Source organism: Sycon ciliatum, chromosome 11, assembly GCF_964019385.1.
Source record: "Sycon ciliatum chromosome 11, ocSycCili1.1, whole genome shotgun sequence".
Taxonomy (NCBI): domain Eukaryota; kingdom Metazoa; phylum Porifera; class Calcarea; order Leucosolenida; family Sycettidae; genus Sycon; species Sycon ciliatum.
In genome coordinates, this window is record NC_088653.1 from 21,054,287 (window position 1) to 21,081,708 (window position 27,422).

Sequence of the window (27,422 nt, forward strand, 5' to 3'; positions counted from 1 at the left end):
CACACTCTTGTTTATCTACTCTTGGTGATATGCATTGACTTTTCTTTGTGGTGGACTCTCATGCTCAGTCTCAGCTAGCCAGGGAGTCGCTGCTCTCAACAGACAACACTGACTCAGTGACTGCTAGTGTAGACTGTATACATACGTAACATGTAGTGTCCTGACAGAAACGAAAGTCTTTCGTAAGGAAGAAGAATATTTCTAGCCGCTCAGATCTATGATTGTAGTGAAAGAATAGGCTAGGGACAGCAGGGGAGAGCGAGAGAAGCTGAAGAAGAGTCGATGCTCTGCGCTAAAACCTCTGTCCATATAACTCGCATTGTTGTCTTTCGTCTCCGAACATTTCTACAATGCAACGTTTGTAAATAGAGCAGGACGCACCGCGGTACCGTGGCAGTTGCAGAGCTGCGTTGTACTGTTTTCCGAATTCCAGGAGACTTTCTCACGTCCAGCGGCTCAGTGGCCGTGTGAAATAGTATAATTCTCTGGCCCGAATCTGCCCCGCCATGGGGCTGTGCATGTGCGATACGTCTCTCTTTCAACTCGCACTCATTGGATGATTGGTAGCGTGCTCTGCGTTGACAATTAAAAAAAAGAAGTTTGTATCCTGCTTCTATTCGGCCGTCCACACCCTCACACGGCGACTTCACCGTGGCCTCTAACGACCTGGAACACGGCGGTGGATATATCCAGGTACTAGTATCAACAGGGAGTTTATGCGTATGTCCTAGCGCCCTACTAGCACTAGTAGCTCACCTGCTATACGTCTGCCATCCCAACTGACCATCTGTACATGGTTGAACTGACCTAGAACTACCTGCACTGCTCCATACCTACTGTAGTCTGTATCCTGCTGCTAGCGCTACAAGTACAAGTAACGACTGCTAAGTGTGACCATGCATCGATTGGAGATGCGGTGGGTCGTGGAGAATGGCTGATCGTGTGTGCGCCATCATGGTGTTCTAGTCGCTCGTGGATTTCGCTCACCCAGTAAGGCATCGTGAATTTGTACATGTACATGTAAAAAAAAGAGAGTAAATTATCGTGTCCGTTCCCGAAGGGAACTCACGACGGCCGCTAACCCCCCCCCCCAGTAAACCCTAGCGGCAGATGCAGCGCCTAACGGTGGGGTGTACATGTACATACGGTGTTACTCAATGAAAACGCGCCGTGTCACGCAAGTACGCGCCGGGCGTTGCGCAGCCCTGGACCTGCGAACAGTGGGCGGCGAAATGATGCAAGGTGCAAACTTGAGCGATGCGACTGGATTGCATTGAACAGCACTGTACATACATGTACATGTACTTGCACCCCTGTTGTTTGGCAAAGGAAATCCAAACCTACAAGTATGTATGCTTTCCGCGCAGAGAATTGTAAAAAAAGTAAAGTTCGCACGTCTGCGTTACCACCGGCTATACAGTCAACTTCGCTTATAACGACACTCGGCGAGGCATCAAAAAGGTGTCCTTATTCGCGAAGTGTCGTTATACCCGAAGTCTCATTATATGTATAACAATGGGATGGGACTTTGCTCTGGGCATGGAAATTCTGTCGCTATTCGCGAATTGTCGTTATATCCGCAGTCGTTATTAGCGAAGTTGACTGTACAATTGTATTGAGAAACACAACCAGCTTAGGAAGTTTTGCTCGTGCCAGGCCACCACCATGCCTGTGATACTAGGGTGGCAGATGCAGCGCCTACTGGCGAGGGTGAGGTGGCAACTCTCACAACCAATGCGCGACAAGGGGGCGAATACCTCGCTAGCTGCGTCCATGTTACCCTCACTCCGAGTAGTGAGTACCCAGTTGACCGTGGGTGTCGGCACAGCTCCTTTCATGTAAAGTGGTTCGCGTATGCATCACCGCATTTGTTAGCACACTCCACGCTCCCTGCTCCCAGCACGGGTCTCCAACTCGGGACCTTGTGATTCGCAGGCAAGCCCACAACCACTCGGCCAAAGCGCTGGTACTGCAGAGAAAAGAACTGTAGTTGTGGCCGAAGAATCCGACCCCGCGAGCCGAAAGCAGTGCCAAGTCTCATGCTGCGCACGTGTCACTTGGATGGGTTTGTGGACCGTTCGTGGTGTAATTGATAATAGAGAGGTTGCGCACAACGAAAATTCGTAGCGCTGTGACGAGTATTTTTAACGAAAAAAAGCTAACAAATACCCATAAGCCGTGAGGTTGCACACAACGCGTGAACTTTTTCGTAGTGGGTCGACGCGTGGATGCGAAGAGTCGAGACAGGGAGTTGTAAAATATCAGTATTTTAGTACTCCAAGTAGCGAAATATATTTTCGTAGAGCTACTCTGTTTTGGTCGTGTTTGGACGGATCTTCGCAGCAACTTTCGTCACTCGAACGCGGACGGTTAAAATCTTACAAATCTTCGTTGTGCGCAACCTCTCTAATGGAAGCGCGGCGCTGCCTTCGTCAGTTTGACGTGCGGGTTGGATCTCTTTGGCCATGGCTGTATAATTATTTATTTTGATGTTGTTGTGCACAGCTGAGTGTCAGTGCACATGTGTGGTCTTGTGGGCTGCAAAATTAATGTACATCAGTCTGGATCTCAATTGACATAGCTGTTCGCTGCCTCCATGCTTCCCTCGTGCCAGGCCACGAGTTCCCAATTAACTGTGGGTCGCAGCACGTCTGGATTTTTTTACGAGAAGCCACGAACCTCGAGAACAGAATATTGCATGATAGAGGTGGCTGCCGACATACCTGTGGTGGTGAAACTGGAGCATCTCCGCCAACCTGAGGTCTCGGCTTCAGCGCACAAAAAATCCTTCCGCTTCCAAGCAGGACTAGAACATGGTACCCTCTGTTTCTCAGCCATGGTCTTAGACCATCACACTATGCCTGCCTGCTTGGCTAGCACCCCAGAAAATGTGGTGTACAGAGTGCGCAGCTCCGAATGGGTTGCTGTCGCGGAGAAATTTCTTGATATAACAGCATTTTGGTGATGTAGTGCGTACAAGCAGATCTCCCGCTGCTGGACAACTGCAGCACAGTTGTATGCACTACGTCATTTCCCGCCACATAAAGTCCCCTCAGACTTCCAGAACACAGGGGTTTTGTAGGATTGAATAATTATGTGGACGCAGTATTAAGACAAGAGAGTAGACAAGAAGGAAGACACAACACACAACACCAGAGAACCACCGGAGCATGCGCTCTTCTATACTTGATTGGCTCTCATTGCCATGGTGAAGGAGCGGGAAATACGAATCGAGTAACTATTTTACTACTCCCTGGTATGAATACACCAGTACTGTAAAAGCCATAAACGAAGTGCTAACTCTTTAACGAGTTAACGAGGAGAAATCTGTCGTTAAAATAGAAATCGTTATACAGAAATCGATACATATACTGTCCTATTGAGCGTAGAGAGTGAGTGAGAATCGTTACCTTTGGTACACGTAAACTAGTCAATTTTGGGAAATCGTTATATATGCGCCTCGTTAGAATAATGGCTTATTACACCTGCATCAAGTATGACCTACGAGTGCAGGTTTTAGTATTGTGGCCATGACAGACACTTCTACTTCAACAAATAAAACTCAAACCCGTTCTTTTATTTTTAGGTGACTGTTTTGATATTTTCTGTTTCACCTATTCTGCAGTTGCATGCGTATAAGCACCTCATTCCAACTCGTTCCTCATTCTTCCTTCCATTTGGCAAATGCTGGTTTTTATACATTGTGCAATTACTAAGCGTAATTTGCAATAATAAATAATAATAAATGACGGACACTGGACACTCATGTAGACAAGGTCAGAAGCTGTGCACTCTGGGTTTAAGGTACTCCTGCTGGTACAATAAAACCTGCCCAAACCGGATGCCCTTGGTGCAGTAGAGACCGTCCTGATATGACAGGATTCCGCTTGATCCAGCGATGCATATTCGACCCACAGCGCTGTCGGTGCATACGGATTTGTCTAGTCAAGGCGGGATTCCCGGCTTGTTACATGGGGGCGGCAAACGCAGGTGTGACTGTTATTTGCAAGACTGGATGGTACACTGTACATGTGCTATCGCTAGCACTTGCAAGACTAGGTTTACAGCACTGTTTGTTACTGTCTGCCTACTCACTGTCTGTCTACTCACTGTCTGTCTACTCACTGTCTGTCTACTCACTGTCTGTCTACTCACTGTCTGTCTACTCACTGTCTGTCTACTCACTGTCTGCCTACTGACTGTCTGCCTACTCACTGTCTGTCTACTCACTGTCTGCCTACTCACTGTCTATCTACTCACTGTCTGCCTACTCATTGTCTGCCTACTCACTGTCTATCTACTCACTATCTGCCTACTCACTGTCTGCCTACTCATTGTCTGCCTGCTCACTGACTGCTTACCCACGTGTCTGTCTGTTCATTGCCTGTCTTCGCATTGCCTGTCTCCTCATTGTGTTTCCATGCAGGTGTGCTTGATGAGGGAACATGGATGTGTCATGACACTAGAGGTTTTGCAGAAGCTACAGCATGGATGGTATGTGAACTGCTAGGACCACCATCATACCAATGTATGATATGCTGAAGCAGGGCCAGAGATGCTCCTGCTGCTGTTGCTGTTGCTGTTGCTGTTGCTGTTGCTGCTGCTGTTGTGTGTCACTGGCTGATTATGAGTCAGTCCATAAACACAGAACAAGAGCTAAGGCTTTTGCAGCTTGACTCTGGTCAAGGCTACGAGTAAGCTTTCAGGTAATGAAGTTGATGATAATGAAGTAAAGGTTCGGCAGCCTTTCACCAACCGGAAAGAGCCTTGCTTTCAAGGGAAAGATAGCAGCAACACTATTATGGGCACACTGTAACCAAATATGAATACTACCGAAGAAAGGTGAGCACGGTGCTGGCCCATTTCGGCACTAGCACCCTGAAGAGAAAATAATTTATGAGAAAAAACAGCGTACGGTAGTACAGTACGCATAGCAGATTTTAGGCGCACGAGGCGCAAACATGCACAAATAAGGAGTTGTGGACTGGTGATTGTCCGGCTCGCGATTCGCGACAGCTGCTGCTGCTGTTATTGCTGCCGCGAGTACTGCTGTTGTTGTTGCTGCTGATGTTGCTGCTGTTGCTGCTGTTGTTGCTACTGCTGCTGCTGTTGCTGCACCTGCTGCTGTTGCTGCACCTGCTGCTGTTGCTGCACCTGCTGCTGTTGCTGCTGCTCCTGCTGCTGCTGTTGCTGCTGTTGCTGCTGCTGTTGCTGTTGCTGCTGCTGCTCAGTGCTGCTGCTGCTGTTGCTGCTCCTCCTGCTGCTGCTGCTGCTGCTGCTGCAATCATTACAGTAATGTCGGTCCCTGAAGAACTGGGGGGGGGGTCAGCCTCCTAGCCTAGACTGTTCGTATTTTACATGTATTACAGTCTATGCACAGTTGAGTCACCGTGTATACATTGGTATGCTGTGCTTGGTGAAATTCTAGCCTGGTCGTTCTTCGGCTCTCCGTTCTTCGGCGTCCAACAGAACTGTGGGCTGGATTTCTTTTCACACCACTGTTGAGTTATCACGGTGCAGTGTGCTTCAAGTTTTTTTAATGCTTTGCATTTGCTTGCATTTCCAGCTGGTAACCCGTTTTACTCGGAAACGTTCATCTGTGACATTCAGCCATGGCTGAATGAAGTGCCTGCGGAGAGACTGCGCAATGCGGCCATACAGGCTCACCTCATCAAGGATCGCATTACGATTGACACACTGAAACGGACTCAGGCCAACAGTGATCACAACGAAGAGCTTGTCAAATCAATCGTCGCTGGAGGCCGGGATGCTTACCAGAAGCTGTGTAATGTCGTCAAGACGCTGGGCTATGATGGCAGGCATGAGCAAATGGTTCAACTTCTTCGGCGGCCGGGTCCTCAGCTGGATGCAGGTAAGGTGACAGGCTACACGCCCTTCCCTTTGTAAGGTGATAGGCTACACGCCCTTCCCTTTGTAAGGTGACAGGCTACACGCCCTTGCCTTTGCCCCAATCCCCAACAAGATACTGCAACCCTGGGAACTTTCGGTGGTGTCATATTTCGGTATTTCCCAAAATCAGCGATTCGGTAGCGCGAAAATCTCGGTAAACTATTTTTCCAGATCCGAAAATGCATTTTGCACATTGTGTGGTATGGGGGGGGGGGGCATGGCTGTGTGGTATGGGGGGGGGGGAGGCATGGCTGTGTGGTATGGGGGGGAGGCATGGCTGTGTGGTATGGGGGGGGGGGGGGGGCATGGCTGTGTGGTATGGGAGGGGGGGGGCATGGCTGTGTGGTATGGGGGGGGGCATGGCTGTGTGGTATGGGGGGGGGGCATGGCTGTGTGGTATGGGGGGGGGGCATGGCTGTGTGGTATGGGGGGGGGGGGGGCATGGCTGTGTGGTATGGGGGGGGGCATGGCTGTGTGGTATGGGGGGGGGGGGGCATGACTGTGTGGTATGGGGGGGGGGGGCATGGCTGTGTGGTATGGGGGGGGGGGCATGGCTGTGTGGTGGTGGGGGGGGGGGGGCATGGCTGTGTGGTATGGGTGGGGGAGGCATGGCTGTGTGGTATGGGGGGGGGGGGGGCATGGCTGTGTGGTATGGGGGGGGGGGGGCATGGCTGTGTGGTATGGGGGGGGGAGGCATGGCTGTGTGGTATGGGGGGGGGGGGGCATGGCTGTGTGGTATGGGGGGGGGGCATGGCTGTGTGGTATGGGGGGGGGGGGGGGGCATGGCTGTGTGGTATGGGGGGGGGGGGCATGGCTGTGTGGTATGGGGGGGGGCATGGCTGTGTGGTATGGGGGGGAGGCATGGCTGTGTGGTATGGGGGGGGGGGGGGGGCATGGCTGTGTGGTATGGGGGGGGGCATGGCTGTGTGGTATGGGGGGGGGGGGCATGGCTGTGTGGTATGGGGGGGGGGGGGCATGGCTGTGTGGTATGGGGGGGGGGGGGCATGGCTGTGTGGAATTTTAGATCGCGTTTTATTTTTAGGTAAAAATTACCTTTACCGAAGTAACCGAAAATAGATCTCCACCGAAAGTGTCCGGTTTTACAGTAGCTCGAAGGTGGCAGGCTACATGCCCTCCTTCCCTTTACCCCAATCCAGGCTACATGCCCTCCTTCCCTTTACCCCAAACCAGGCTACATGCCCTCATTCCCTTTGCCCCAATCCAGGCTACATGCCCTCCTTCCCTTCACCCCAATCCAGGCTACATGCCCTCCTTTCCTTTGCCCCAATCCAGGCTACATGCCCTCCTTCCCTTCACCCCAATCCAGGCTACATTCCCTCATTCCCTTTGCCCCAATCCAGGCTACATGCCCTCCTTCCCTTTACCCCAATCCAGGCTACATGCCCTCCTTCCCTTTGCCCCAATCCAGGCTACATGCCCTCCTTCCCTTTACCCCAATCCAGGCTACATGCCCTCCTTCCCTTTGCCCCAATCCAGGCTACATGCCCTCCTTCCCTTTGTCCCAATCCAGGCTATATGCCCTCCTTCCCTCTGCCCCAATCCAGCCTACATGCCCTCCTTCCATTTGCCCCAATCCAGGCCACATGCCCTCCTTCCCTTTGCCCCAATCCAGGCTACATACCCTCCATCCCTTTACCCCAATCCAGGCTAAATGCCCTCCTTCCCTTCGCCCCGATCCAGGCTTCATGCCCTCCTTCCCTTTGACCCAATCCAGCCTACATACCCTCCTTCCCTTTGCCCCAATCTAGGCTACGTGCCCTCTTTCCCTTTGCCCCAATCCAGGCTACATGTCCTCCTTCCCTTTACCCCAATCCAGGCTACATGCCCTCCTTCCCTTTGCCCCAATCCAGGCTACATGCCCTCCTTCCCTTTACCCCAATCCAGGCTACATGCCCTCCTTCCCTTTGCCCCAATCCAGGCTACATGCCCTCCTTCCCTTTACCCCAATCCAGGCTACATGCCCTCCTTCCATTTGCCCCAATCCAGGCTACATGCCCTCTTTCCCTTTGCCCCAATCCAGGCTACATGCCCTCCTTCCCTTTGCCCCAATCCAGGCTACATGCCCTCCTTCCCTTTGCCCCAATCCAGGCTACATGCCTTCCTTCCCTTTACCCCAATCCAGGCTACATGCCCTCCTTCCCTTTGCTCCAATTCAGGCTACATGTTCTCCTTCCCTTTGCCCCCATCCAGGCTACATGCCCTCCTTCCCTTTGCTTCAATCCAGGCTACATGTCCTCCTTCCCTTTGCCCCAATCCAGGCTACATGCCCTCCTTCCCTTTGCCCCAATCCAGGCTACATGTCCTCCTTCCCTTTGCCCCAATCCAGGCTACATGCCCTCCTTCCCTTTACCCCAATCCAGGCTACATGCCCTCCTTCCCTTTACCCCAATCCAGGCTACATGCCCTCCTTCCCTTTGCCCCAATCCAGGAAACATGTTGCATCACGAGCCAAAAGTGCTGGGTTCGCGGATTGTTCCGAAAATGCTCAAAAAAATGCCGCCATATTACACGGGGCCTAGTAGGTACTACTACTACTGCTGCTGCTGCTGCTGCTGCTGCTGCTGCTGCTGCTGCTGCTGCTGCTGCTGCTGCTGCTGCTGCTGCTGCTGCTGCTGCTGCTGCTGCTGCTGCTGCTGCTGCTGCTGCTGCTACTACTACTACTAGGTAATGCTTAGATCAGTGCATGCGTGCAGTGCACACCATGTACCAGACAGTCCTGAAATAAATATTTCAATAATCTGTTTCACTCATTTTACAGACAGTGCAGTGTAAAAAGTGTTTCTACTTGTGCATCAGCACCACGTATATGTACATGTACGTACATCAGTACATTTACACCATTGACATTACCACCACGTATATGTACATGTACGTACATCAGTACATTTACACCATTGCCATTACCACCACGTATATGTACATGTACGTACATCAGTACATTTACACCATTGACATTACCACCACGTATATGTACATGTACGTACATCAGTACATTTACACCATTGACATTACCACAGTCTGCACAGGACTTCACTAAATGCATGATTTGTAGCGGTGGAAAAACAACGCAACAACTACAAAGTCCGAGGATAGCTCTGAGCTAAACACGTACCGTCACCTCCTCGCACACCGACCACCGGTGCACCCAGAATTCGTACAATCATCTGTCATGCAGGCAAAGTAAAAATATTTTAAATAATAATTGTAGCGTCTCCTTGCACGATGTTGTTGCCTGGTGCTCCTTGCAGCTACTTCGACGCAAACCTGCCCGCGACCCATGGCGTCCGACGAGCAGAAGCTGCCAGCTTCTGTCCGAACTGCCCGTGATTTGCTGGCTAAGGCAGTTGAGAAGGCTGGTATTCAGATTAGCGGTGGACTTGCCAGCGATGCCAAAATCCCATTGAAAGATATTTTTGTCAACTTGACGTTGCTGACAAAGGAGGAACTTTCCGAACTTTTCAGTAACGAGTCATCGTCCTTTTCGTCTGGTTCTGAACGAGCACGCCAGTTGAAATTGTTCTCCGAGGCTCAGCCGCAAAGGGTCGCTACGGCCGAGCGTGGCATTGAACTGGAAGATATTTTCTCCGCTACCAGCGAGCGGTCTTGCAATCAGGGGGCCGCGCCACGCCCGGGCTGTGACCATGAGGTAGCTGATTCTGGTTTACTGGAGCCGCGTGCCAAGAAACCCGTGGAAGAAAACATGAAGAATGTACTAGCGTTTGGTAGCGCTGGCTGTGGCAAATCCACGATCTTTCTGATCATGCTGGAATACCTCTGGTCTAAAGGTGAGCTGTGGCGTGGAAAGTTTGATCTGGTACTGGCAGTGGAATTACGGCTTGCCGAGGTGCAAGCTGCTACGAACTTGTGCGACTTGCTGGCACGTCGATTCTCCAGTCTGGATGTGAAGACAGAAGAGGTAGAGGAGATGTCCGAGTTCTTTCGCAGCAACAAGTCCCGTCTTTGCATTGTGCTAGACGGGCTGGATGAGTGCAAGTTGGACAACTGCAGTGAATACATGCGTGATCTACTGTTGAGAAGGCGTAGTGGTGATATGCATGTGGTGGTGACGTCTCGACCATGTACTGATGCTCATACCCTGTCGCAATGTGGAGAGTATCAACAGCAAGTGGAGGTGGTTGGATTCTCACCAGACAACGTTGAATTGTACGTGAAGAAAGTGGTGGGCGGTGTGAAAGGCGAGGCTATGCTGAAGCAGCTCCGCTCACAAGAGGGCACAATGTCGCTAATGTGTACACCTCTGTTTGCTGCGCTGGCTTGTGAATTGTTCATGGACGACAGAGACGGTAGTAAATTGCCGGAATCCAGTACAGGACTGTACGAGTCGCTTGTTCGCCGTGTCATGGAACGACATGCGGGTAAACGCTACAAGACGCTTTCCGCCATCAAGACGGACGAGGTAGAAGTGCTGAAGGAGCTATCTGGTTTTGCACTATCTATGCTAGCTCAGCAAAAGATGGTGTTCAACGAGGAGGATGTCATTTCTGCACAACTAAGCGCGCCTGCAATTGAATTAGGATTGCTGATGGCTTACAAGAGCACCAGCTCAACAGAAGACCGGCAATATCGATTTGCTCACTTGTCCTTTCAGGAGTTCTTGGCGGCCTGGTACGTGTCTAGCGAGATGCTGAACGACGAGAAGGACGCTGCATGGCTGGTGAGGAGAGTCGGCCATTACAGCGGTCACATGACCATGTTCTGGCGTTTCCTGATCGCGCTCACACCGCCAAATCCCGCAGTCGCCATCATGGAGCATCTGTGGCGGATAATCTGCGACGACGATCGTACACAACGTGCATGCAGCCAGACTGATACACGCCTGCTCGACGACATTGTGAGCCGTTCTCAGCCAACCAAGCAAAGCAACGACGTGGACCGTATCCATGCGGTGCTGAAATCGGCGCTGTCAGTTGAAAAGATGAAAGATCTCGCCGATCAGCTGCTGGTTGGCACCGCCGGGCAAGGACGTGGTCGTCAGCGTGTCGACAATGCTCTGCCACGAGGCAGGGAGTTGACGGATGACTTGTACCTGGATACTCTTGTAAGCGTATGGAAGAACGAGGCAGCGGAGGCGAGTGCAGAGGTGTTCCTGTCGGCTGTACGTAAAGTGGATCCCGCGACCGCATCGCATTGTGAGCAGCATGCGATGACAAGCGCAAAATCGGAGATATCGACACCATCGTCACCTGGAGCTGCCCCGGCTCCTACTACTGCTTCTATACGGCCTCCTGCGCTTGTAGAGGGAGAACGCCGTTGCCTAGCTGATTTGTTAGTAGCTTATCTAGAGCACTGCCAGTATCAAGGTCCGTCATCTTGTAATGGCCATTGTTCATTCTTCTCTCAGGTCTTTTCTCTGAATTATAGTCTTGTGCAACTCAGCCTGTTAGATTGCACTGCCATTGCTCATTTCCTCACAACCCATTCTTGTGTGGACGTGCAGGAAGTGTGCCTTTATGGTTGTGGCTTACCCAGCACTGCTATGCGCTGCATTCTTAATGGCTTGGCACGCTACACACATGTACGTGTGCTCTATTTGATTCGGAATGACTGTACCGATGGTAATGTCTTTTCATCAGCCATTTTGTCCGCATCGTCCAGCCTGGAGGATGTGGATTTAGATGAGAATAAAGTCGGCATTGACGGCTTTGCATTGATCTGCCAAGCGCTGAGTTCATGTAGGAAGTTGCGGAATGTTTCACTTTCCCGGTTATGCACTGGTGAGTACGGTGCTGATGTGCCGCTCACGTCCATTCTGGAAATTCTCCATTCTAACAGGAACCTGGAAGTACTGGATGTCCTAGGATATACCTTCACGTATGGTCCTAGATCGGAGGAACGACGTGTACTAGCCCAGTTCGTACAGGCTGTTCGCCAGTGTAGCAAGCTTAGGATACTCTACTTTTCTCCAGAGTATGGGGATAATAGCAGGTTGGTGTCCGAGCTACAGCCGCTGGTAGATGATCCTGAATGTGCTCTCGAGCCTCATGGACAGATCTGATTTGTTACTATGACAATGTACAGTTGCCATGGTTATAGCCAGCACCAGCCCTTGCATATATTCTCTCTGGCGGTGATCACTGAGTCTGTGTTCTTTTCTTGTACAAAACTTGATTTTTCAGCCGCTACAGTTAACTACTTGCCTATAACGGGGCAGTGCAAAGCCCATTTTCCTCTTGCCCAGGCAAAACACTGAGTTGACCGTATGCGCTTTCCTTGCCAGTGGTGCCTGTCTATAGCAGATAATTTTCAAAAACTTTTCAATCTTTTCTCAATTCTTGAGCGCTGCCATGCTGATAACACTGCCTGCAATAAAAAAATATTATTTTGAGTGTCTTGTACTGACACGATGTTTTCACTCCATTTCCTTGTCTCTTCTGTGTTTCCTGAATTACACTGACAGTTGGCTGTGTGCAGTGCACCGGTATGCAGACTGTATGTTTGTTTGTGAAGAACACGTGGAGTGATTCACATGAATGTCAATCACTGGCATTGTGCATGGGTTAACATTGTGTGTGGTATGACGGAGAAAGGTTTTTACCTGGCTCCTTTTATACCGGCACAGCACACACTCTTGTGCATATTATTATGCATGTGTGTTTGGGGGGGGGGGGGGGAGTTTCCGAGTGAACTGGCTCATTGAATGATTGTGTCCGACTTCGCAGATGTGGTCTTACAGATTGAGAGCAGGGGGGGGGGCAAGAGTTAGGGGTGCGCATGTGTGTGTGTGTGTGTGTATGTGTGTGCTCTCCTTGAACGAGACAAGGTACAGTAGATCGAGGAGACACTGAAAACATGTATGCATGTGTGTGTGTGTGGGGGGGGGGGGGGGAGAGAGAGAGTTTCCGAGTGAACTGGCTAATGACTGTGTTCGACTTCACAGATGTGGTCTTACAGATTGGGAGTGTGTGTGGGGGGGGGGGGGGCAAGAGTTAGGGGGCAGCAACGAACGTACGTGTGGGTGTGTATGCAGGGGGTGGGGGTGGTGCATGCTTGTGTGTGGGGGGGGGGCGTGCGTGCGTGGGGGTGTGTGGGGGGGGGGAGGTGCATGTGTGTGCGTGTGTGTGTGTATGTGTATCAGAGAGAGAGAGAGAGAGAGAGAGAGAGAGAGAGAGAGAGAGAGAGAGAGAGAGAGAGAGAGAGAGAGAGAGAGAGAGAGAGAGAGAGAGAGAGAGAGAGAGAGAGAGAGAGAGAGAGAGAGAGAGAGAGAGAGAGAGAGAGAGAGAGAGAGAGAGAGAGAGGAGAGAGAGAGAAAGGGGGGAGAGAGAGAGAGAGAGAGAGCGATCACCTACTGGTGCACAACACAGGACAGTCACTGTGTGTTGGAAAATGAGATCAGAAAATGAGAAATGAATATAGCAGCTCGGACTGGTACAATGGTTTATAACCGAGGAACTACGACCATTCCGCACATTCATGGACACACATATATATTATACACACGCACACACGCACACGCACACACACACACACACACACACACTACTACTACTACTATGATACAGCTACCCTAAACGGGTCACGCCGCCCTCCACCCAAGCATGAGCACTATGAGGGGCAGTGGCAAATAAAGAGAATCAGCTAGCAGAACTGGCAAAACAGATGAAACAATGGAGCAGAACGGACGACTGCTGTACAATCATGTTCGAGTACTGTAACAACAACCTGACAGCTACAGTGACAACAACTGAAAATGAACAGGAAAGAAAAAAAATTCAAAATTTCACGCCACGAAAAAACACTGTCCACGAAAGAATCCACCAAGCAAAAGGAGTGTGGGCATCCGAAATCCCACCAGGACTCCACTAGCAGTTCTTCCACGTTGACGATGTAAGCGGCAGGGCAATGCCTCACAAATCCGACAGACTTCCGCAACGCTTGACCAGTGCACTCATGACGACGAAAGATTGAAGTTTCAATTCCCACCATTCCGCCATTGCGACCTTCCTCTCCGCACTCGCTCGTCCACTCCACTGAAACAACGACTTGTTCCAGCACTCCACCAGCCAATCCGCAATTCCCACCACTGCATTCTTCGAGCTTGGATTCTTCACAGCACTCGAGGGATAGCTACTCCACTGCGAGTGGTGGACCACACACACACACACACACACAGCAAATTCAGAGAGCACTCGGGAGGGTTGAAGATCTTCTCACTTGTAGCCATGACACAACAGTCAGTGTTTGTATAAACCCTGCATTACTTTAGCAACAAAAATAAAACACCAGACACTGAAAAACTATAAAAAACAACTGAGTCACTGACATGCCATACACTGCATAATAGCAGCAGTTGTTGGAAATGACAAAGAGAGCACTGTTTTCTAGTAACAATATATGTAGTGTTTGCAAGTGTACTGAAATTCACATGACCGATTCTAATCAGGCTGCACATAAAATGATCTAAACTAGAATCTCCAAACATAACTATAGTCTGACCCAGTAGGTACATACCAGCATACATATACGCTACACACTTGCAGATATGAACGTAATGGAAAACACACTCACTGCTGCTAGTAATCTACACTCCTACCTTGGCTCTAGTCTACCTACTATTGTAGTATCTCAGTCAAGTCAGTGACCCACTGACCTGTATCGACCCGCATGCAGCACCTCCCTAGCCACCAATCCACCAATCCACCAACACCATAACTTATCACGATGAGTGTAGGTACCTGTCCATACAATGCACACTGAGTCTGTTACTATAACTTCTATAAGACTATTATTTTTAAATTGAGCGACACCTGGCCACTGCTCCCACCCATACCTTATCACCTATACAAATCATAATACTGTACTACCCACTGCCCTCCATTCTGTATCCACTAGTAGTCTAGTAGTATGGGACGGTGCTGCTCAGATTGAGTAAGCGTCTGGAAATGTTACAACTCTCTCATAGTGTGCTGCACAGGACGAGGATTGTCACAAACTGGCCTACGACTAGAGTTAGACTCTGAGTCTGATGCTGAGAGCCAAAGCAAAGGCAATATCAAAATGTAGAAAGGAGAAGGAACACACGTGAGCACGGCCTTAAATTCAGTATACGACTCGGCGTGACCAGGACGGCAGGAGTACGAGTACAGTCCACTATGATATAGGCAAAAGTAACATACAGGGGAGGGGGCTAATCGGCCTATTACCCTATAAAGTATAATCAAGAGTAGATAAACAAGAGTGTGCAACTCCGGATGGATTGGCCCACGGCGGAATTTTTTGTTGACGTAATCTTTTCGACGACGCACGCGCTGCGAGCCTTTTGGAGAGTTTTCCCTCGTGCACTTGGCTTGGCTTTACACTACAAGGTCGGTGCCCAGCACGTGCTCTCACACTGCTCTGCGGCAAAGCCGCGTTTCTCTGAAAAAAGGTGACGTAAACAAAAAATTCCGCCGTGGGCGCGGGGTATCTGCAGATTGTGCAGGAGAGATCCGGAGTTGCACACTCTTGTTTATCTACTCTTGGTATAATCAATGACACACCCCGTAACTCGCGTAAGCACGGTAAGGGTAGAACACCAGGGTAATGTCACGTGACATGCACTCATACTCATACTGAGTGGCAGTTTTCATTTCGCGGCCGCGCGCCTATGAACAGTATCAAGAGTACGGGTTATGTACTCTTGATAGTATGATGCATCAGGCTTGGATGTAACGTTATTGAGTACTGACTGTTCTTACAGTCAATTGTATGTTTATCATGGGTTTTGGCTGGTGCAGATAACTCAGTTTTTGTGTCGTGCAATGTTATCGCATGAGCTGATTGTTTAGTAACTGGTGGTGTTAGTGGACATTATAGCGTAACTTGTAGTTTCTTGGTCCTTTTTTTCTTTACTATAAATTTACCCTTGGCTCTCCATCCGAGACAACTCAACTTTTCTTCTGCTTTTCTCTTCTTTTTCTTCCTGCCTCTCTTACCAATTTTCCCTTCCCACGTATCTCATCACTCAGGCGAAAATAGGAAACCCCTCGACAGGCGAACAGCCCTTGGGGAATCCTTAATTAGATAAATACATGTACAATACAAAATTTGATACAAAGCCTCACTGCATGCTGCTACTCCACAATGGCATGCATGGATATGGAGTCAGTTGGAGGCAGATCTTAGACGTCGTAGATATAGATCTGCATGCTACTGACTGCGCTGAGCAGGTGCGTGGGTCTGTCCTGGTGTCCATGATGCCGGGGGAAGAGCGCGGTCCCCGCTGTTTATCTCTAGCATCTACCATGACCTGCTACTGAGAACGGTTATGTCCAGGGAGTAGTACAATACCCTGGTTATATCCACCCCACCCGAACCATACCCACCAGGGAGTCGTAAAATACCGGTATGTTACGACTCCCTGATACCCACCATACCATGATTTACGGCCTCTCGATCTCCTGTACCATGTGTACTACTGACTGTGGAGTGTAGTAGAAGCCCACTACAGTCACGTGACAGGTGTAGTGAGTGAGTAACAGTCACAAGTATTTACAATGGTATTATTATTATTATGTACCAACAACAAGTAGTTACAAGTCCATGTGACCAGTTCAGCTGTGCCTCAGTAGCGATTCACCCCCCCCCCCTCTCTCTCTCTCTCCCTCCCTCCTTCTTCATCACAACGGAAAACTAGAGCTTTTTTTTTGGTGTGACTCAGAGTTTCATGGTTTCTTTCACCCACAGATGGTCACGTGTCTCTACCAACTAACTAACTTGAACGTACTGCACTGTACTACTGATACGTAGTGAAGTGTAGATTTCACTCTCAGTGGCTGCTATGGTATGATCTGCAGCACAGTGACCATGGTGACCAGCACTAAACTTTCCCGCTACGGCTCTAATCTAGCTCTCTCAGCACACGCGCTACACATAATCATTGCTGGTGATGGTAGAGTTAGGGAGGGAGAGTGCGCACACCGCGCATAGGCCTAGTCAGCAAGGGCGTGTCATGACACCGAATATTTGCCGGCTGGGAGCCGCTGGCACCATGTATAATAATATTTTACCACCATATATGATGACTATGCGCAAAATCAAATGTCGGGATGTGACACTCTTCCGATCCCTAGTATAGCCAGAGCAGAGTCTCTCTGCATGCTGCTCACGCATCCACGGACCATTAAAATAGCCGGGAAAAAACTTTGTTGTACAATGTACGTGTAACAGTGCATGTACGAGTGCATCCTCGGTCGATTACCGACAGGAAACAGGAACTGGAAGGATACAGCATGAAGTAAGTTAGCTCGCCATTGGCACTCGGCTGGGTATTAATATTATGCAGATACCCGGCGGCACAACATTTACAGTGTACTGTACAATCATGCACATGATGTATATCTTGTCAAGAAACACCATTAGACATTGTGATTGTACTCTTTTTAAAGTATTATTTATTTGAAGAAGAGGTTATGATGAAGAAAGGAACAGGACAAAATGTTACGAGTTGTGACAAACTGTCCACCAACGTAACCAGATCTTGTACAGTCAGCGAGTGCGACAAAATGGCACAAAACTTCATCATAACTATATTGGCTCACCATCCGAGTTCGAATTTGAAGAAGAGGTTGGTGCGACTTCGGCGATAGTAGGGGAAGAGTGTGTTGCTCCCTACATGGGAGCTCGCGGTTTTCCTGCCGACTTGAATTCTCACTTGACTGACTCACGACTGCCATCCAGAGCACACTAGAAGTCCAACGAACCGTCCACTCGGCAAACCTGCAAGAAAGCATAACTCCCTGCTCAATACACAGTGTTTCGGGGAATTCACCCCTCATCAGTTGAGCTTGAGTAGGCGGAGGAAGATTGTGCCTGAAGAGCAACACTTATACGTGTATACTATAGTGCTGTTCAGGCTGTTCAGGCACAAACATCACCAGGGATACAAACTTACAGAGACGCTCCGTTTCCAGCGCGACAAACAGCTCGTGAACACTAGATAGCAGCGTGAGTCTTTGACTCAAATTTTTGATAGGGCAATCCCACAGGCCTAAGGGCCAAGCCTTCTTGCAGGGCACCCTATTAGCCAGACTACACAACATGATGTGCGCAATTATTCTGTATTTCCACAAATGGCCGGCCCATGGCCAATAATAAAAGGAAGGTTATGATTTAAATCATGCCACAATCATATAAAGTCAATCTAGCAACGGTAAAGATTTTCCATCAACCATCACACCATAGCTGCAGTCTCCAGCCGACCTCGACACGTTGCCACAGCACACCACCAGCAACGCTACACATCCTATGCCTATGGCTAGCCTATGGTACTGTTTCGAGTACACAGAACAACAGTTACAAAGGCACGCGAGGCTAAGTTTGTCGCTACCCTGAGTTTCTTGCTTATTGCAATCACCAGGCGTAACGTGGGGGGGGGGGGCTGAGAGAGAGAGAGACAGAGAGAGAGACAGAGAGAGACAGAGAGAGAGAGAGAGAAAGAGAGAGAGAGAGAGAGAGAGAGAGAGAGAGAGAGAGAGAGAGAGAGAGAGAGAGAGAGAGAGAGAGAGAGAGAGAGAGAGAGAGAGAGAGAGAGAGAGAGAGAGAGAGAAGAGAGAGAGAGAGAGAGAGAGAGAGAGAGAGAGAGAGAGAGAGAGAGAGAGAGAGAGAGAGAGAGAGAGAGAGAGAGAGAGAGAGAGAGAGAGAGAGAGAGAGAGAGAGAGAGAGAGAGAGAGAGAGAGAGAGAGAGAGAGAGAGAGAGAGAGAGAGAGAGAAAGAGACAGAGAGAGAGAGACAAGTATTACCCTCAAGTAATTAGAACCATTGCCACTCTGAGTCGCCTTTGTCTTTGGAAATAATTTTAAAATGTTCATGCACCTGATCATCAGTAGTCAGTCGTATTGTTCTAGGAATCTGAATTTCCATCTAAGATTGCTATCTTTGCCCAGTACAGTATTTAGATGTACAGTGCTGGCAACTGAACGAGAACACTCCGTACTCCGTGCCACATATGCCGTTTGTCGAAAATACGAGCGGAGTGAATGACCCCCTCTCGACATCGACAACACGCTGAAGATAGGCCCGCTTCTTCTGATGTTCATTTCGGGAAATCTGTGCAAGGACTTCCTGTCGCGACAACAAAGACGCCGAGGGGTGAGTAACCCTCACATCAAAGAATGCATCTTGCTGTGGCGACCAAAAGCCCCTTGCACGGATACTCCAAGCGAGCTTCTGCAGCACGATTAGCGGTGGCGCCGTGAAGTTGTTCACCATCCAATGGCAAAAGCGGTGGCTGTGTTTGAACATCCGGGATGGCGGAAGAAGTCATCACCTCCACCAGCACATCACGAAGCTCATTGTGTCGCAGACTTGGATAACCCCCTGTAGGGCATGTCAATGCATGGTCGACAGACGTGTCTCTACCACACACACACAAGTATTAGTTGGTGGGAGGCCGTCAATAGACAATAGAGCGTTTTAGCAACTCGTGAACGAGTGGACCTCTCTACGAGTCAGTGGCAGGGAGCCCTACATACATTGGTATGCGCAGTGTCTGCTCTAGGATTGTAGGACAGCCGGGTACACGTGTACCTGGCGCAACCATTTCAACCGGGTGGGAGCCGGGTACCCAATGTACCTGGCGCTGTCTCACCAGCCGAGTCACATGCTTTTTCGGGTTGGTTGGTTTATTTTAATTCGGACAATAAACGGGAACTAGGCCCAGTGATTATAAAGGCGAATGGATAGGCCGCATTTAGAAAAGAGAAAGGAAAAAGACATTATGGATACGAGTTAAGAGTAACTCTACATCACTGTGACATGATACTATATACAGTCAGAAATTGCAATAACTAGGCACAAAACTGACAGAGTACTGAGACATTCGATGTCCTGACACCTAGCCTCAACACATCTCCGTACTCTGTCAGTTTTGTGCCTAGTTATTGCACTTTCTGACTGTATAAAGTATCATGTTACAGTGATGGACAGTTACTCTTAACTCGTATCCATAATGTCTTTTCCTTTCTACATTTATTTATGGCTCACCATCCGAGTTAGAAAAGAGAGGACAGGAATTAGAAAACTACGAAAGAAGAAGAAGTATCTGACACATACAAGCCATGGACATGTAGTCAGTCCTTTCAAAGTTCGAAAGTGTAAAGTACCAACCGGGTCACTATATTTTCAACCGGGTCCAAGCGCCGCCCAACCGGGTGGATTACCCGGCTCACCCGGCGCTGGAGCAGACACTGATGCGTAGGGCCGCCTGGTCGGTGGTCGACTCGGGTGCCTGGGTTCGAGTCTCGTTGTTGCATAACGAATCAACTGCCCTTGGCTTGATTCGTGCGAAACGAACCCAACGAGACTCGAACCCAGGCACCCGAGTCGACCACCGACCAGGCGGCCCTACGCATACCAATGTATGTAGGGCTCCCTGCCACCGACTCGTAGAGACTCGAGTCGAGAGGTCCACTCGTTCACGAGTTGCTAAAAGTAAAACTCTCTAATCTAGTAATCGTAATACCCCAGCCACATCGCAGGGCGAGACCATCCCGGACAGAGGCTCAGCCATTAGCCAACTGGAAACGCCAGCATCAGCAGCAATCTTCACTGAGTTAGTTCAACCAGGCCAGGGAGTCGTCTATGACTCCCTGGTTCAACAGTACAGTACCCGCTGACATGAGCACTTCTTTCTAAAATCGTGACGCCATTTTGTTTTTACACGCATGCGCGCGTATATCGTCTGTGCAGTGCAGGGCCTACAATATGTATATGTTATCGCATGGTTACAAGGGCCTTATGGCATATTATTGCCCCGAGAGGTTAGCCCGAGGGCCGTAGGCCCGAGGGCTAACCTCGAGGGCAATAATATGCCATAAGGCCCGCAGCAACCATGCGATAACAAATTTATCACATGGCCCACAGAGCAGACCATTGGGCTGCTGTTGAAATTAGCCCAAATGCCAACACATTATGACCACAATGTATATTGATGTGCTATCATTATCAAAACAGGAAAAATGAAGATATTTCTCCTACACCCTAACAAAAAGTCTGCTACAGGCCATCAGAGAGTATACAGTACTGAAAGACGGAGACAGAAAAAAAGTGCCGGCACCGCATCGTCATAGCAATAGACATGGCAACGACAATAAAATACAGCAGAATCATAATTTCAGTTGAAAAATTAAGAGTGCTACCACAGTTTCTTCATGCTTACATGTGTATCAGGAAGTTGTCAAATACAGTACTGCAACAAGTGCAAGTATTTGACGACTCCCGGGTGTGTAATTCTGAGGACATTTTTCTTCTTTTTTTTCAGCTCCAGATACCGTATTATCTCTAATATAAGCACGGTCCTTTATTTTTTCAATGTACCTCTGCCCCGTGCTATTAATGGAGACGTTCCTTTATTGGAGACTGTTCCATTATTATTTCAACCTCATTTCAGAGGCATGTTGCCATGCCAAATTCATGTATGACACACACATTTCAGGGTTTTTTTTGCCGGTACAGATAATGAATTTACACAGTGTGCTTATAAATAATGGAGACTGAGCACTTTATTTTTTGAATGCCGCCCCAAGGTGTTCTATTATTGGAGACGTGCTATTATTGGAGACTGTGCTTATATTAGAGATAATACGGTAGCTGTATTTTTCATTGCAAAACATTCCTGAATTGTTGTGTTTGTTGTTCAAGCAAAGGTGAAGGCAGAGGACAGATGAGCCTGGTAAGAGTTTTGCGTGGCACATGAAGACCACACACAGGCAGTGACTTTGCGAGGATTTGAAAACGCACGACGCTGAGTTGAATTTGTGTTATTTCAAATAATTGTTTGTGATCACAGTACCACTTCGAGCAGAACTGAATCTTATCCACACGCTTACCGACGGTCAGGCTGCCAACATGACTGAACAAATAATCCCTGCAAGCACCACACGGCAGACGTCCGAGGCCATGTCCATTGCCGGGATGTCCATCTCCAAAAAGAATTCCATCTTCGTCTCAATGCTACACTGCGACTCGTCGTAGATCGATCATAGAGTCGTACAGTCTACAGAGTCGTCGTAGTCACGCGATCACTGAAATAAACTATTTTTTTGCGGGCAAATAAACTATTTTTTTGCGGGCAATATCGCATATTATTGCCCGCGGCGCGAAAGGTGCTGATTCGCTGGAGTACGGGCAACAATCACGTGCCATGTGATAAAGTATAGTACTACTAGTACAGTGCTGGCAACTGAAATCCGACCGGGTGCCCCAGCAAGGGGTCGGATTTCAGTTGCCAGCACTGTAATAGTACTACAGTGCTGGCAACTGAAATCCGACCCCCTGGGCGGCGCGCGGCGCCGCCCAGGGGGTCGGATTTCAGTTGCCAGCTCTGTAGTAGTAGTACACTCCCGGGATCCCCTGGCCGTGATCATGGTGATGTGCATTGACTTTTCTTTGTGGTGGACTCTCAGTCTCAGCTAGCCAGGGAGTCGCTGCTCTTAACAGACAACACTGACTCAGTGACTGCTAGTGTTGACTGTATACATACGTAACATGTAGTGTCCTGACAGAAACGAAAGCCTTTTTTCGTAAGGAAGAAGAATATTTCTAGCAGATCTATGATTGTAGTGAAAGAATAGGCTAGGGACAGCAGGGGAGAGCGAGAGAAGCTGAAGAAGAGTCGATGCTCTGCGCTAAAACCTCTGTCCATATAACTCGCATTGTTGTCTTTCGTCTCCGAACATTTCTACAATGCAACGTTTGTAAATAGAGCAGGACGCACTGTGGCAGTTGCAGAGCTGCGTTGTACTGTTTACCGAATTCCAGGAGACTTTGTCACGTCCAGCGGCTCAGTGGCCGTGTGAAATAGTATAATTCTCTGGCCCGAATCTGCCCCGCCATGGGGCTGTGCATGTGCGATACGTCTCTCTTTCAACTCGCACTCATTGGATGATTGGTAGCGTGCTGTGCGTTGACAATTAAAAAAGAAGAAGTTTGTATCCTGCTGCTATTCGGCCGTCCACACCCTCACACGGCGACCTCACCGTGGCCTCTAACGACCTGGAACACGGCGGTGGATATATCCGGGTACTAGTATCAACAGGGAGTTTATGCGTATGTCCTAGCGTGCTACTAGCGCTAGTAGCTCACCTACTATACGTCTGCCATCCCAACTGACCATCTGTACATGGTTGAACTGAACTAGAACTACGTGCACTGCTCCATACCTACTGTAGTCTGTATCCTGCTGCTAGCGCTACAAGTACAAGTAACGACTGCTACGTGTGACCATGCATCGATTGGAGATGCGGTGGGTCGTGGAGAATGGCTGATCGCGTGTGCGCCATCATGGTGTTCAAGTCACTCGTGGATTTCGCTCACCCAGTAAGGCATCATGAATTTGTACATGTACATGTAAAAAAAAGAGTAAATTATCGTGTCCGTTCCCGAAGGGAACTCACGACGGCCGCTAACCCCCAGTAAACCCTAGCGGCAGATGCAGCGCCTAACGGTGGGGTGTACATGTACATACGGTGTTACTCAATGAAAACGCGCCGTGTCACGCAAGTACGCGGCGGGCGTTGCGCAGCCCTGGACCTGCGAACCGTGGGCGGCGAAATGATGCAAGGTGCAAACTTGAGCGATGCGACTGGATTGCATTGAACAGCACTGTACATACATGTACATGTACTTGCACCCCTGTTGTTTGGCAAAGGAAATCCGGACCTACAAGTATGTATGCTTTCCGCGCAGAGAATTGTAAAAAAAGTAAAGTTCGCACGTCCGCGTTACCACCGGCTATACATTTGTATTGAGAAACACAACCAGCTTAGGAAGTTTTGCTCGTGCCAGGCCACCACCATGCCTGTGATACTAGGGTGGCAGATGCAGCGCCTACTGGCGAGGGTGAGGTGGCAACTCTCACAACCAATGCGCGACAAGGGGGCGAATACCTCGCTAGCTGCGTCCATGTTACCCTCACTCCGAGTAGTGAGTACCCAGTTGACCGTGGGTGTCGGCACAGCTCCTTGCATGTAAAGTGGTTCGCGCATGCATCACCGCATTTGTTAGCACACTGCACGCTCCCTGCTCCCAGCACGGGTCTCCAACTCGGGACCTTGTGATTCGCAGGCAAGCCCACAACCACTCGGCCAAAGTGCTGGTACTGCAGAGAAAAGAACTGTAGTTGTGGCCGAAGAATCCGACCCCGCGAGCCGAAAGCAGTGCCAAGTCTCATGCTGCGCACGTGTCACTTGGATGGGTTTGTGGACCGTTCGTGGTGTAATTGATAATAGAGAGGTTGCGCACAACGAAAATTCGTAGCGCCGTAGCGAGTATTTTTAACGAAAAAGCTAACAAATATCCATAAGCCGTGAGGTTGCACATAACGCGTGAACTTTTTCGTAGTGGGTCGACGCGTGGATGCGAAGAGTCAAGACAGGGAGTTGTAAAATATCAGTATTTTAGTACTCCAGGTAACGAAAAATATTTTCATAGAGCTACTCTGTTTCAGTCGCGTTTGGACGGATCTTCGTAGCAACTTTCGTCACTCGAACGCGGACGGTTAAAATCTTACAAATCTTCGTTGTGCGCAACCTCTCTAATGGAAACGCGGTGCTGCCTTCGTCAGTTTGACGTGCGGGTTGGATCTCTTTGACCATGGCTGTATAATTATTTATTTTGATGTTGTTGTGCACAGCTGAGTGTCAGTGCACATGTGTGGTCTTGTGGGCTGCAAAATTAATGTACATCAGTCTGGATCTCAATTGACATAGCTGTTCGCTGCCTCCATGCTTCCCTTGTGCCAGGCCACGAGTTCCCAATTAACTGTGGGTCGCAGCACGTCTGGATTTTTTTTACGAGAAGCCACGAACTTCGAGAACAGAATATTGCATGATAGAGGTGGCTGCAGACATACCTGTGGTGGTGAAACTGGAGCACCTCCGCCGACCTGAGGTCTCGGCTTCAGCGCACCAAGAATCCTTCCGCTTCCAAGCAGGACTTGAACCTGGTACCCTCTGTTTCTCAGCCATGGTCTTAGACCATCCCACTCTGCCTGCCTGCTTGGCTAGCACCCCGGAAATGTGGTATACAGAGTGTGCAGCTCCGAATGGGTTGCTATCACGGAGAATTTTCTTGATATATCATAATTTTGGTGATGTAGTGCGTACAAGAAGATCTCCCGCTGCTGGACAACTGCAGCACAGCTGTATGCACTACGCCACTTCCCTCCACATAAAGTCCCCTCAGACTTCCAGAACACAGGGGTTTTGTAGGATTGATTAATTATTAATTATGTGGACGAAGTATTAAGAGAAGAGAGTAGACAAGAAGGAAGACACAACACACAACACCAGAGAACCACCGGAGCATGCGCTCTTCTATACTTGATTGGCTCTCATTGCCATGGTGAAGGAGCGGGAAATACGAATCGAGTAACTATTTTACTACTCCCTGGTATGAATACACCAGTACTGTAAAAGCCATAAACAAAGTACTAACTCTTTAACGAGTTAACGAGGAGAAATCTGTCGTTAAAATAGAAATCGTTATACAGAAATCGATACATATACTGTCCTATTGAGCGTAGAGAGTGAATGAGAATCGTTACCTTTGGTACACGTAAACTAGTCAATTTTGGGAAATCGTTATATATGCGCCTCGTTAGAATAATGGCTTATTACACCTGCATCAAGTATGACCTACAAGTGCAGGTTTTAGTATTGCGGCCATGACAGACACTTCTACTTCAACAAATAAAACTCAAACCCGTTCTTTTATTTTTAGGTGACTGTTTTGATATTTTCTGTTTCACCTATTCTGCAGTTGCATGCGTATAAGCACCTCATTCCAACTCGTTCCTCATTCTTCCTTCCATTTGGCAAATGCTGTTTTTTATACATTGTGCAATTACTCAGCGTCATTTGCAATAATAAATAATAATAAATGACGGACACTGGACACTCATGTAGACAAGGTCAGAAGCTGTGCACTCTGGGTTTCAGGTACTCCTGCTGGTACAATAAAACCTGCCCAAACCGGATGCCCTTGGTGCAGTAGAGACCGTCCTGATATGACAGGATTCCGCTTGATCCAGCGATTCATATTCGACCCACAGCGCTGTCGGTGCATACGGATTTGTCTTGTCAAGGCGGGATTCCCGGCTTGTTACATGGGGGCGGCAAACGCAGGTGTGACTGTTATTTGCAAGACTGGATGGTACACTGTACATGTGCTGTCGCTAGCACTTGCAAGACTAGGTTTACAGCACTGTTTGTTACTGTCTGCCTACTCACTGTCTGTCTACTGACTGTCTGTCTACTAACTGTCTGCCTACTCACTGTCTGCCTACTCATTGTCTACCTACTCACTGTCTATCTACTCACTATCTGCCTACTCACTGTCTGCCTACTCATTGTCTGCCTGCTCACTGACTGCTTACCCACGTGTCTGTCTGTTCATTGCCTGTCTTCGCATTGCCTGTCTCCTCATTGTGTTTCCATGCAGGTGGGGTTGATGAGGGGGCATGGATGTGTCATGACACTAGAGGTTTTGCAGAAGCTACAGCATGGATGGTATGTGAACTGCTAGGACCACCATCATACCAATGTATGATATGCTGAAGCAGGGCCAGAGATGCTCCTGCTGCTGCTGCTGTTGCTGTTGCTGTTGCTGTTGCTGCGCCTGCTGCTGCTGCTGCAGTTGGTGCTGCAGTTGCTGCTGCTGCTGCTGTTATGTGTCACTGGCTGATTATGAGTCAGTCCATAAACACAGAACAAGAGCTAAGGCTTTTGCAGCTTGACTCTGGTCAAGGCTACGAGTAAGCTTTCAGGTAATGAAGTTGATGATAATGAAGTAAAGGTTGGGCAGCCTTTCACCAACCGGAAAGAGCCTTGCTTTCAAGGGAAAGATAGCAGCAACACTATTATGGGCACACTGTAACCAAATATGAATACTACCGAAGAAAGGTGAGCACGGTGCTGGCCCATTTCGGCACTAGCACCCTGAAGAGAAAATAATTTATGAGAAAAAACAGCGTACGGTAGTACAGTACGCATAGCAGATTTTAGGCGCACGAGGCGCAAACATGCACAAATAAGGAGTTGTGGACTGGTGATTGTCCGGCTCGCGATTCGCGACAGCTGCTGCTGCTGTTATTGCTGCCGCGAGTACTGCTGTTGTTGTTGCTGCTGCTGTTGCTGCTGCTGCTGTTGCTGCTGCTGTTGCTGCTATTGCTGCTGCTGTTGTTGCTACTGCTGCTGCTGTTGCTGCACCTGCTGCTGTTGCTGCTGCTGTTGCTGCTGCTCCTGCTGCTGCTGCTGTTGCTGCTGCTGTTGCTGCTGCTGCTCAGTGCTGCTGCTGCTGTTGCTGCTCCTCCTGCTGCTGCTGCTGCTGCTGCTGCTGCTGCTGCAATCATTACAGTAATGTCGGTCCCTGAAGAACTTGGGGTGGAGGGGGGTCAGCCTCCTAGCCTGGACTGTTCGTATTTTACATGTATTACAGTCTATGCACAGTTGAGTCACCGTGTATACATTGGTATGCTGTGCTTGGTGAAATTCTAG

The 27,422-nt window shown here is 49.1% G+C and overlaps 2 protein-coding genes across 2 annotated transcripts in view; both read left to right on the plus strand.

Annotated features, from left to right (window-relative positions):
- The first annotated feature begins 132 nt into the window (after positions 1–132).
- On the plus strand, positions 133–12,377 carry LOC135827494 (NACHT, LRR and PYD domains-containing protein 3-like). The gene is made up of 4 exons (XM_065339985.1): positions 133–990; positions 4,427–4,494; positions 5,567–5,872; positions 9,180–12,377. Exons 2-4 carry the CDS (start codon positions 4,488–4,490, stop codon positions 11,945–11,947), a joined length of 3,081 nt encoding a protein of 1,026 aa, XP_065196057.1. The 5' UTR covers positions 133–990; positions 4,427–4,487; the 3' UTR covers positions 11,948–12,377.
- A 10,032-nt stretch (positions 12,378–22,409) lies between these two features.
- The window catches only part of LOC135827493 (solute carrier family 40 protein member 1-like), a 50,049-nt gene continuing 45,036 nt past the window's right edge, over positions 22,410–27,422 (plus strand). Inside the window, exons 1-2 of the mRNA XM_065339982.1 lie at positions 22,410–23,244; positions 26,368–26,435. Coding sequence (XP_065196054.1) covers positions 26,429–26,435 — 7 coding nt within the window. The 5' untranslated portion in view covers positions 22,410–23,244; positions 26,368–26,428. The remainder of the gene's footprint in view (positions 23,245–26,367; positions 26,436–27,422) is intronic.

Excerpts from the sequence above, each read along its gene's own strand:
- LOC135827494 (XM_065339985.1), top strand. Across the intron at positions 5,873-9,179 it reads GGGTCCTCAGCTGGATGCAG|CTACTTCGACGCAAACCTGC; the intron begins GTAAGGTGACAG and ends TGCTCCTTGCAG.